Source organism: Dipodomys merriami, unplaced genomic scaffold (assembly GCF_024711535.1).
Source record: "Dipodomys merriami isolate MVZ:Mamm:240054 unplaced genomic scaffold, mDipMer1.0.p SCAF_114, whole genome shotgun sequence".
Classification (NCBI taxonomy): Eukaryota; Metazoa; Chordata; class Mammalia; order Rodentia; family Heteromyidae; genus Dipodomys; species Dipodomys merriami.
Genome location: NW_027202427.1, coordinates 1,389,480 through 1,402,044, shown reverse-complemented (window position 1 = coordinate 1,402,044; position 12,565 = coordinate 1,389,480). Strand labels below are relative to the sequence as shown.

Below are 12,565 nucleotides of genomic sequence, written 5' to 3'. Positions count from 1 at the left end.
CCCCTCCCCCCAAAAAATGGAATTAGATATCTAACATGGATGTTTCCAATGAGATTATATATATACATACTTGATATATACAGTACTAGGGCTCAAGGCCAACATTCTGCCACCTGAGTTACATCTCTACTTTGGCTTTTTGCTTTTAATTGGAGGTAAGAGTCTTGTAGGCTAATAGTTCTCATGGTTCCAGGCCACCCTAGGCAACAAGTTAGTGAGGCTCATCTCAACCAATTAAAAAAACCTGGGTGTGGTGGTGCATTCCTAGCATTCTACCTTTGTGGGACATGTAAACAGAAGGTTCACTGTCCAGGTAGGCCTAGGCATAAATAGGAATCACTATCTGAAAACACTAAAGCAGAAAAGGCTCAAGTAGCAGACCATCTGTCTAACAAGCATGGGGTCCTAAGTTCACCCCCCCCCAATTAAAAGAAAAAAAGACAATTTATACAAATCAACAAAAAAATGCTTGTCAGATTGGCGGAATATGTAAATGAGTGTCCGCTCATCTGTCCCTTTAAAAATAAGTCTGGATGCCAGTGGCTCACGCCTAGCTACTCAGGAGGCTGAGATCTAAGGGTCACAGTTTAAAGCCAGCCTGGACAGAAAAGTCCCCAGGAGACTTTTATCTCCAGTAAGCTACTCAAAAACTGGAAGTGTCGCTGTGGCTCAAGTGGACAGAGCTAGCCTTGAGCACAAAGGAGGCTTAGGCATGGCTCTCAGGCCCTGAGTCAAGGCCCACAACTGACCAAAAAGAAGAAGAAGAAGAAGAAGAAGAAGAAGAAGAACAAAACATCCAGGTTCCCTTGTGTAATGCCAGGTTGTCTGAACCCAGGCAGAGCTAATTCTAGGAATCAAACAAAGCAAGGGGAAGTGGCCAGTGGCGTGCAGTGAGTGAGTGTGGGACAGAAACGGGCTGTGGGTGCCAGCTCTCCCATGTGAAGAGGCATCACCACACCTGCTTTCTGGGAAACCCAGGATGGGCACTTCTCTGGAATGAAAGCTCAGCTTTCTTAGTGATAGCCATGCCATCAGAAGCCTTGAAGCAGTGTTTATTGGTGGTGTGCATACTGAGGAATTTGAAAACCTCTACCTACTCTCTGCTGAGCTGCCGCTGAAGACACAGCTGGAGCTCTGTGTTCTTGACAGTTGCTTGCTGATTTCTGAGAACAGCACTCCCGATGGATTCATTATGAATAATGTCTCGTGTACAGGGTTTCTCACTGTGTGTCTTAGTGAGGGGTCCTGGAGGCCTTCAGGGGTTCTTGGTGGTGGTTGTCATCCTAGAGACATGCTGCTTCCCCCTGTCCCCACAGCATTCCTCTTCCCCCAACTGCACCCTGCTCCTGCCTGGCTGTCACAGCCTTCCCTGGCTGTTGTTTTCCCTCCCTTATAGTCCATCACTGGCACATTGATGATTTTCTTGGTCTTCCTCACAACACTAGAATACGGAAGAAAGAATTTTGGGGTGTTTTCATCGTCTGTGTGGGAGTAGGCACGTATGCTCAGGATTGAACCCAAGACCTTGTGCATTCTGAGCATGTGCTCTACCAGTGAGCTACAGCCCTGGCCAACATTTTTTGTTTGGCTCACTCCACCTATGCATACAAACCATGTCTGACACCTGTTTACTAGGTGCTCAGTTAATATTAGATCATTGGATTGATGGTGATTATGCGGGCTTCTTCCTGGGCCAGTTTGCTGTGCCTGCCTCTTCCTTATACCTCATAAGCTCTTCTCAAGTGTGGAAACGGGGGACGGGCTCAGGCTGTGTCACCGTCACCTAGATGGTTCATTCTCTTTTTTCCTGCATGGGAGGTAATCAGTGTACTGTCTTTATGCAGCTAAGGAGATTCTTTTTTTTTTTTTTTTTTTTGGTCGGTCATGGAGCCTGGACTCTGGGGCCTGGGTGCTGTCCTCCCTCAGCTCTTCAGCTCAAGGCTAGTGCTCTACCACTTGAGCCACAGCACCACTTCCAGCTTTTTTCTGCTTATGTGGTGCTGAGGAATCGAAGGGCCTCATGCATGCAAGGCAAGCACTCTACCATTGAGCCACCTTCCCAGCCCAGGAGATACTTTTTTTTTTTTTAATTGTAAAGATACTATACAGAGGGTTACAGTTACATGAATAAGGTAATGAGTACACTTCCTATTGAGCATTGTTACCCCCTCCATTGTTTTCCCCCTACCATCCCTTCCCTCCCTACCTTCCCCGAGGTTCTTTTTTTTTTTTTATTGTGATTAAGTGATTACATAATTTCCCGAATTTCACAGTATTGTGGAATAATGATGCTCATTTAAAGTCACAAGTTCATTCTAACTTTCCTGGAGCAAATTGTCTATCACAGTCTATAACATATAACAGTGTACACATGTTATACACCATACATGTGATCAGCAGCATGGGGATATTTAGTAGTGGTTCGACCAGATGAGTGGGAGTTCTTTGTTTCTTAAGTCCTGTTAGTTTTGTCGTATCACCTAACATTTTGGATTTAGCATCCAGTTATCAGGGAGACCATGTACCATTTGTCTCTTTGCTCTTGGCTTACCTTGCTCAACATGATTCCTTCTGGCTCCATCCATTTCCCTGCAAATGCCATTATTTTGTCATTTCTAATGGCTGCATAATATTCCATTGTGTATAGATACCACAATTTTTGGATCCATTCATCTGTGGTGGGGCATCTGGGTTGTTTCCATATCCTAGCTATTGTGAACAGTGCTGCAATAAACATGGAGGTGCACGTGTCCTTGTATATTGGTTCCTGTTGTTCAGGGTAGATGCCTAGAAGTGGTATGACTGGGTCGTAAGGGAGGTCAATCTTTAGCTTTCTAAGGACCCTCCAGACTGCTTTCCAAAGTGGTTGTATAAGTGTACATTCCCACCAGCAGTGTAATAGGGTTCCTCTTTCTCCACATCCCCTTTGTCGTTGGCTGATTTGTGGATGTGGGACATTCTGACTGGAGTAAGGTGGTATCTCAGGGTTGTCTTTATTTGCATTTCCTTCACCACCAGGGATGATGAACATTTCCTCATGTGTTTCTTTGCCATTTTTATTTCTTCATTTGAGAAGTCCCTCTTTAGTTCCCTTGCCCATTTAGTAATTGGTTTGGGAGGGATTAGTTTCTTGAGTTCCCTGTATATACAGGATGTTAACCCCTTGTCTGATATATTGCTGGTAAATATTTTTTCCCATTTAGTTGGTTGTCTTTCTAGCTTGGTTGCGATAGATTTAGCTGTACAGAAGCTTTTTATTTTAAGGTAGTCCCATTTGTCGAGTCTCTCTCCAATTTGTTGTGACCCTGGGACTCTGTTCAGGAAGTTCCTTCCTGTGCCTATTAGTTCAAGTGTCTCTCCTACTCTGTCCTGCAGTAGTTTCAGAGATTCAGGTTTAATGTTAAGGTCTTTAATCCATTTTGAGTTGATGTTGGTGCATGGTGATAGGCTGGGGTCCACTTTTAGTTTTCTGCATGTGGCTGCCCAGTTTTCCCAGCACCAGCGGTTGAAGAGGCTGTGTTTCTTCCATTGTATGTCTTTGGCTCCTTTGTCGAATATCAGCTGGCTGTAGGCCTGTGGATTTATTTCTGGATCTTCTGTTCCATTGGTCTTCGGGTCTGTTTTTGTGCCAGTACCATGCTGTCTTTGTTATTATAGCTCTGTAGTAGAGTTTGAAGTTCGGCATGGATAGCCCTCCCATATTGTCTTTATCCCCTAGAATTGCTTTGGCTATTCTAGGTCTTTTGTTGTTCCATATGAATCTTTGGACTGTTTTCTGTATTTCAATGATGTACATCATTGGGATTTTAATAGGAATTGCATTGAATTTGTATATTAGTTTTGGAAGTATTACCATCTTTACTATATTAAGTTGGCCTATCCAAGAGCATGGGAGGTCTTTCCATTTCCCAGGAGATACTTTTAAGAATGCATCTGGATAGTAGCTCAAGCTACCTCCTACAGATGCTGCCTTGGTCACTTTCATTAAAATGCACAGGATTTTACCCACTTAAAAGAATGAAACTAACTTCCTAGCTCATGCCATACACAAAATGTAATCCAAATGGATGGTGGCTGTAAGAGTTAAATGTAAGCCAGGCGCCGGTGGCTCATACCTGTAATCCCAGCTACTCAGGAGACTGAGCTCTGAGGATCATAGTTCAAAGCCAGCTCAGGCAGGACAGTCCTCATGCATGCAAGGCAAGCACTCTTCCATCGAGCCACCTTCCCAGCCCCTAAAGACCCACATATTTTATGATTACATTTTCATCAAATATCCTAGGCCTAAGGTGTAGCTCAGTCATAGAGTGCTTGCCTAGTGAGCATGAGGCTCTGGGTTTTATTCCCACCAGTGGGGTGGGGGGAGAAGGTCCACTGAAGTAGAACACACCTGACTTCCTGCCACTTACGGGACTGAGACACAGAAGGATCAAAGTAGAAGGCCAGTCTGGGCTACAATGTGAGACCTGTCTCAAAGGAAAAGTCTCAAAGGGCAAAGAAAAGAAAGGCAGTAAATAAATAATGTCCAGAAGAGACAGTAAGTGTGGGAGCCTTTGCCTAGGACCTGTGGAGGCCGGGAGACGGTGAGTGGCCCCCAGCCGGTGCAGGGTTTCCGTGGGCAGGCCAGCATGTACATCTTGGGTAGGTGTGGCGGTTCTACTCTGTACATAAAATCAGTCTTAGGCGCTAGACCTAAACTAGTGTCAGGTCGGGCCACTCCATTGCGCCACATATAAAACAATAGTGATGGCAAAGGTTTATTAGACGGCAGCAAACATGCCTGTGGGAGGAGAAGTAAACAGCCATCTTCAGAATGTGGAATAGACTAGGAGAGGAGGCGGCAGGGAAGTGTACGTCAGTGTTTTCTTCGGTGGATTACTGTCCTAGTCTTTGCGTGGAGAGGAATTCTGGTGGTCCTGTGGGTCTCCCACTTTTTCTTCCTTGGGGGAATTTTTTCCATCCCTCCTAGTAAACACCCCCTATCAAGAAGTCTTATGGGTCCTGGCTTCCAAGGTGATTGCAAGGTGACCACTGAGAGAGTGGCCGAGAGCAAAGACTCAAACAAAATTAAGGCAGGGATGCTGAGCTTTTTCCCTGTTCTAGGTGGGTGAATGGTGTGGTTTGTGAACTGGCGTGGGTTATTTTACCTTGCGATCGGTATCTAGTTTGAGCTGCAGACTTTATATACTGCCCCATGAGAACTGCTCTGAAATGCTCTGTCTCATAACCTCACATAGGCCTACATCTATATTCTAGGGTCTAGTGTAGTTGCTGGTGTTTAGTATAAAGCACCTAAGGAGGCACAGAACAGAACTGAAATAATAGCAATGTGTGACTTGTTTTGGTTTTTCTGTGTTTTGAACTCTGGGCCTGGGCGCTGTCCCTCAGCTCTTCATCTCAAGGGTAGCACTGTACCACTTGAGCCACAGCCCCACTTCTGGCTTTTTCTGCTTATGTGGTACTGGTACTGAGGAATCGAACCCAGGGCCTCATGAATGTGAGGCAAGCACTCTACCACTGAGCCACCTTCCTAGCCCCTGTTTTTTTGTTTTGTTTTTTGCCAGTCCTGTGGTTTGAGCTCAGGGCCTGGGCACTGTCACTGAGCTTCTTTGTGCTCAAGGCTAGCACTCTACCACTTGAGCTGCAGCACCACTTCTGGCTTTTTCTGTGTATGGGGTACTGAGGAATTGAACCCAGGGCTTCATGCATGCTAGACAAGCACTACCACTAAGTCACATCCCCGGCTGTGTGACTTGTTTTAAAAGGGAAAAGTTAGCAGTGGCTTAAGCTCCGGGCTCTGGCTGTCCTCTGCCATTCCATGAACTTAACATTATCTAATCCTTTAACTCATTTAAGTCCAAAAGCAACTATCAGATTGTGAGATTAGCCGGGCGCTGGTGGCTCACGCCTGTAATCCTAGCTACTCAGGAGGCTGAGATCTGAGAATCACGGTTCAAAGCCAGCCTGGGCAGGAAAGACCGTGAGACTCCTATCTCCAATAAACCACTAGAAAACCGGAAGTGGTGCTGTAGCTCAAGTGGTAGAGCACTCGCCTTGAGCTGAAGAGCTGAGGGACAGCGCCCAGGCCCAGAGTTCAAGCCCCATGATGGACAAAAAAAAAAAAAAAGATTGTGAGATTAGTGCGGTTGTTAAACCCTTTGCAAAAGAAAAGACTGACTGACTCAGCTGGAGGTGGTGTGTTCGGGAGTGCGTGTGTGCTATGCATACTATGTAACCCATGCTGGCCTGTGACTCCAGATCATCCCATCTCAGAAAGGTTAAGTAACTTGACTCACATTGCCCTGACACATTGCCAGTCTTGAACACCAGAGCTTTCCAGTAGGTTTTGCAGCCCTCCCATGCCCACATTTACAACAAAGTTCTGGCCATTGATTGCAAGCCAATTACAGGTGGCTTTCAAACCTCTGAGTTTGTCCCATGTCAGAGTCCAAGAGAAATCAATTACCCATTGCATTACCTGGTAGTTAGTTCTCTGGGTAGTGCAGTCAAGAATAAAACCATCAGGAGGGATACAAAATAAAAGCAGCAATCAATTTCAGTCACTGAGCTTTGTTGCAAATAGATCTCCGAAGGTGAGAAAAATGGATTCTTTTGACGAGATGCTGGTTCATGCTGTGCCCATGATTTTATTCCCTTTGTTCTGAAGAAATGAGTAACTACCAATTCTCTACTGTTCCCTGTGGCTGAGCTACTTCTGCTGCCCACTGGTTGCAGAAATTTAATTCAACAGACGTTTATTGGTATGCCTTCCCTGTGCCTGTCCGTGCATGAGAACTGAGTGTCCAGGGCCCCACAAAGAACTGAGGGTCTTGGGCCCAGCAGGCCCAGGTCTTGTTTTTAGAGTTTCACATGTTTTCTGGGTCCTTTGTGAGCAGCTAGGAGGATTTGCATCAATTTCTTTTTACATTTTGGCTAAACACAGACCTCTTCTCAGAAAGTTCCATCTAGAACAGTAGAACTCTTTGTTTTCAGGGAGTATAGAAAGGGAAGGAATGACACAAATATCCACAAGTCCACTGATCTTCCACTTCAGGGCCAACCCTTCATCTCTTCCAAGATAAACAGTGCATTTATAACATCTTGATAAAAGCAAGTTATTTGCACAATTGCAAGTTAGCTACCTCCCTCCACACTTGTCAAGTGATCACATCCAGGCTTTGTATAAATTCATCTGAAGTCGTTAGACATAAGAGGTGGGGGAAATTTTAAAAACAGAGTCAAATGATTGCTTATGTGCCACTGCCCTGATACGAAGAGGCAGATGGACCTTGCGTCAATTATCTCTGCATCCTAATCTTGGAATAATAGTGCCTTCCTTAAAAAAAAAAAAAAAAAAAAAAAGCCTTCCTTATGGAGCTTTTCCAGGACTAAAAGAGCAAATGTTAAGCACACACACAGACCTCCAACATCTGCATATCCTATTAGATCAAAAATAATCTGGGGGCTGGGTAGGTAGCTCAGTGGTAGAGCGCTTGCCTTGCATGCATGAGGCCCTGGGTTCGATTCCTCAGCACCACATAAGCAAAAAGAAAAAAGCTGGAAGTGGTGCTGTGGCTCAAGTGGTAGAGTGCTAGCCTTGAGCTGAAGAGCTGAGGGACAGCACCCAGGCCCAGAGTTCAGGCCCCACGACCGGACCCAAAAATTAAAAAAAATAATAATAATCTGTGTCGGGCTGGGAATGTGGCTCAGTGGTAGAGTGCTTGCCTAGCATGCATGAAGCCCTGGGTTCAATTTCTCACTACCACATAAACAGAAAAAGCTGGAAGTGGCCCTGTGATTCAATGGTAGGGTGCTAGCCCTTGAGCAAAAGAAGCTCAGGGACAGTGCCCAGGCCTTGAGTTCAAGCCCCAGGACTAGCAAAAAATAAAAATAAAATTGTGTGTGTGTGTGTGTGTGTGTGTGTGTGTGTGTGTGTGTGTGTGTGTGTGTGTGTGTGTGTGTGTGTGTGTGTGTGTGTGTGTGTGTGTGTGTGTGTGTGTGGTGTGTGTGTGTGTGTGTGTGTTTCTGAGGATTGAGGATTGAACGCTGGGCCTTACCCATGGTACTACCCACCACACCTCCAAATTTCTTTTTACATATAATCCCTTTGTCTCATTTTCCATATTTTCATAAGGTTTTTTGCTCTGTTGCCTACTCCTTTCTGTATAATTGTTTCCCATCTTGCTGTGTTTGGTGACTGTAATTTTCAGTGGCCCCCTACTCCGTAATAGGATATGTCGACACCCTCTCAGCTGTTCCATTTTCCTCTTGGACATTTGAGCCGCTTCCGGATAAACAGTTGAGGATGGGGTGGAACAGACACAGGTGGGCTAGACTTTTCCCTGCTGTGATAAAATGAACTTAAAAAGAGTCTCTTACAGGGCCTCACAGCTTCAGGGGCTTCAGTTTATGGCCAACTGACTTCATTGCTTTTAGGCCTGTGGTGAGGCAGAAACATCATTGTAGAGGGTCATGATAGATAAAAGTAGTCAGGAAGCAGAGAGAGGAAAAGAGGAGGATCTGGAGAAAAGACATACAAGACATACCCATGAACAGCACACCTCCAGTGGCCCACTTCCCCCAGCTGGCCCTACCTCCGAATTCAACTATGAACTATCAGTAGATTGCCCATGGATGAAGCTGGCACCCTGGTGATCCAGCCACCACCAGCGGGGGTTGGGAGGGAGGGGCGGTAAGATGACCACATATGATCCACATGGTAGCACATGCTAGGCAAGCATATGGTCACTGAGCTATATCCTCAGCCTGATGAACAGATTTTATATGTAATTTGTTAGCTTACTTCCTGGGAAATCTTAGGCAAGTTATTTCATCACTGTGTCCTCGTTGCCACACATGGCAAACAAGAACTGACCACTGGCTGAGAAGATGGCCATGTGGACTACATGACAGCCCTCGGAGCAGTGCCTGGCGCTCCCCAGACACTCAGTAGACATTGCCTCCTGGTCTCTGCCTTGCTTGTTCTCCAGGGATGGGGCTTCTTAAGTCACTGCTTTCAAGAAGGGTTTTAGCAGCTTATGGTATCAACAACAATAAGTAAAAGGATCAACTTCTTCACAGCTTCATTCGCAGTGAGTCTTCATTTGAACCATGTGACTCTGAGTAAAATTAGTAGAGCAAAAACAAGATCATTTGGTACTTTTACAGATCATGTCAGGACTGGATCTTCCTGCTGCTCACCCACCTCAACACAGACCTCATCTCTACCTTGGTCCAAGACCATTCAGGAGTAATCAATCTCAGGATGCATTCTGCCACTATCTAAATTTGTCTTTTGATGCTTAAAAAAGCCAGGATACTATATTCCTTACTGAAGTGCATACTCTTAGATGTGGTCTTAGTCTGTCTGCTGTTGCAGATTACACAGTACCATAGACTGGGTAGTTACAAAGAATGAAGATTATTTTGGTTCAGTTCTGGCTTGAGGTGGAGGACCTACATTTTTGGCTTCCTGCTGAGTCCTAAGGTAACACAGGATATCACATGGTGGTAGACAAGTGTGCATCTGTCTTCTCAGTGTCTTGGGGCTACACGTAGATGATCTTACCTAGCCATGGTCACCTCCCTAAGGCCCCACTAAGCTCCATAGTCAGGTTACTCCTCCCTCTTAGTACCTCACTGCAGAGAGCAAATCATACTCAGATCAGCACAGATCTCTTTGTACTTTTACTTTTTCCAAAGCAAGACAGTGTGCTCCAGGGAAATTCATTTTGGCAGGCAGTGACCTCTTCCGATGTCTTCCTCCTCCATAGGAAAAGACTGGCAAGTGTCACATGTGCCCTGGACTCTCCAGGTTTCATGTTGCTGTCCTGCTGTGAATCACCGTCGTGCTCTCTTCACCCTCTAGCATGGATAGTTTGGAGGATAAATTGTCAAATACGAGTGTGATGGTTTCCTAAGAAGCTGAAGCCTGTGCCTGCACTTGCCACCTCCGGACTCCTCTGGCAGCTTGCTGTCTGCCCAGCAAAGCAACATGGCTGGCACATGCATAACCTGTAGTTCCCTGTATGTGTCTAAACTTTTTTTTTTTTTTTTAATCCTTGCAGTAGTGAGGTGGAACTCAGGGCCTCATGCATGGTAGGAAGTGTTCAACCACTGAATCTCTCCCTACCAGCCCACGAGCTGTCTAGTTTTACCACTTTCTTCCATGTCTTACCTCCATGTGGTGGAGGTAGACACTTTATTTGTCGCAAAGCCGCTCTTGGTCCTTCAGAAATTCTAGTTCTGCAGCTCTGGCTTGTGCAGGCATTTCTCACCACTTGCAGTTTTTAAACGTCTGCTTTCTGTCTTGTCATAGGTGTAATCCTTTTCTTACTGAGACTTTGAGCATCCCTGTTCTTGCCCTTGTCAATTGTTTAACAAGGTTAATTCTGTTTGTACACATATAAAAGCCTTCCTGAAACTGTTTAGCCTTGTGTAGGCCTGGGCCAAGCCAGAGGAGGGTGAGGTTTAAAATACTGTGCATAGCTCTCATCAACTACTGCCTAGAGCACAGTTTCCTCCATAAGATAAGGTTTTATCAGTATGGAAGCTTCTGTACTGGAAAAAACAGAACTGAGCTGCCTACTGTGATTAAGTAACTGCTCTATCTGGCTTACTGGCCCTGCACTTTGAGAGGCACTTGAATTCCCTGCATAACCTGTTCATCTGGAGGAATCCTGCTGGCTTGAGCCAGCATACTTGGGGGGCGGGGGGAGACACTGTTGTTCATAGAGCAGAGCCTGTATGCTTAACAGAAGATTAATTGTTCTGTTTGTTTCAACTAGGTGACTTTCGGATGGTAGTCGGAGAGGAAAAGTCAAAAATATTTAATATTGTGAAGCCCAACGTGGCCCACTTCCGTGAGCTCTACGGCAGCATACTGCAGGACAACCCCCAAGTGGTGTATAAAACCCAGCAAGGCAGACTAGAGGTAAATGCTGTGGAAAACAGCCAGAGCCGTGAGGACAGTGAGCAGCACCATCACATTTGTATTTGAAAATTCAGTTGTGCCTCTGTGTGGGGTAACAGGGAAAGGGTGCCTCTGGAGAAGAGAGCCAGCCACAGCCAGAGGGACACTAGGCGTCTTTTCTGCCACCTGTCAAAGGAGTGAAGGTCAACTCTGAGTTTGCCCTCTGCTTCCCTAGCAGTGGTGTGCTCAGCCCTCGGGGACTTTCTTCCATGTGTGTGCACACTCCTTTGTGTCTGAACATAACATGGTATGAAGAGGACTGTGTCTTACAGAAATGTGCTCACACATGCACCATGCTGAACTGTTTCCCCACTTGCTGTGTTAACTCTGTCTGGAACTTTTATGACGCTTTCTTATTGAGGTATTTGAAAAAATATTTAAATTATTCAAAATAAAATCAGGAGGCTGAGACCTGAGGATCACCGAATGCGGTGTTTTAGTTCTTTTCTGATGTATGTTCTGCAGCCAGGTCCTGGGGCGGCCAGCACTGTGCTGAGCTCAGCACAGTGGGATTCCCAGACCTGAGAAGAGATGCGCAGCCTCAGTCCCACAGTTTACCCGTGCACTTCAGGTGTGGGGTGGGAAGGTTAGCTTTTACTTCTATCAGAGTAATGCCCACACGTGGTTTGGAAGCCAGGTGGTACCTCAAGTTTTCAAAGTAGAACAGGTGCCTGCACCACTCTTCCTTGCTTTCTCCCCTACTTCCTATAGGCAGCCTGGTGTGGTCCCACTATAGCTGATTCCTGTGATACTCACCTCTGGAGTCTAAGAAGTAAGATTCGCCTGTTATTTCTTGATTCTGTTCTATACCTCATAATCCTCCGGTGGAAATGAGTTTGTTACCACTCCTTTACCCTACATGCGTGCACACTTCCTCTCCCTTTCTCTCCCTCACTTTCCCCCTCTGACTTCTCATGCTCCACTTGCAATTATTTTGTAAATATTACTTAACATTCATTATTTACTTTGTTATGACCTAGGTCCTTGCCACTGAGTAATAAATAACCTAGCCCTATGACAACTTTTGTTTATTGCTGACATATAGTATTATGCAGTTTGCTTTCCTTTTTTTTTTTTTTTTTTTTTTTGCCAGCCCTAGGGCTTGAACTCAAGGCCTGGGCACTGTCCCCAAGCTTCTTTTGCTCTACCACTTGAGCTACAACACCACTTCCTGCGTTTTCTGTTTATGTGGTACTGAGGAATCGAACCCAGGGCTTCATGCATTCTAGGCAAGCACTCTACCACTAAGCCACATTCCCAGCCTGGCCGTTTGCTTTCCTGTGCAACTTTGTTTTTTCTGAAGTTAACAGGTCCTCAGGTTTATTCACTTGCTTGGTTTTCTGTGTACTTACTTGTAATTCATCCTCAGATCCTGACCCATCTATAAAATTCTTCCATTTCAGACAATACATAGGGTGTTTTCTGTTTTTTGTTCTTCCCGGAGGTGCCTGGCATGCACCTTTCCAGGCTGCTTGTTTTCTAGAATCCGTGCACAGCCCTGCTGCTCAGACTTCCTCTTACCATCTCCCTGACATCTCCTCTGTCTCTTCTGTTAGTCTTGGGTTTTCTGGTTGTGCTTTACTCTCTTTCTAA

At 45.5% G+C, this 12,565-nt stretch overlaps 1 protein-coding gene across 3 annotated transcripts in view; it reads left to right on the top strand.

The window, feature by feature from the left end:
- LOC138822709 (phosphatidate cytidylyltransferase, mitochondrial) overlaps positions 1-12,565 on the top strand; it is a 41,689-nt gene that overhangs the window by 14,529 nt on the left and 14,595 nt on the right. For all 3 annotated transcript variants that reach the window (XM_070015580.1, XM_070015579.1, XM_070015581.1), the window contains one exon: positions 10,788-10,933. In XM_070015580.1, the coding sequence (XP_069871681.1) occupies positions 10,788-10,933 (146 nt within the window). The remainder of the gene's footprint in view (positions 1-10,787; positions 10,934-12,565) is intronic.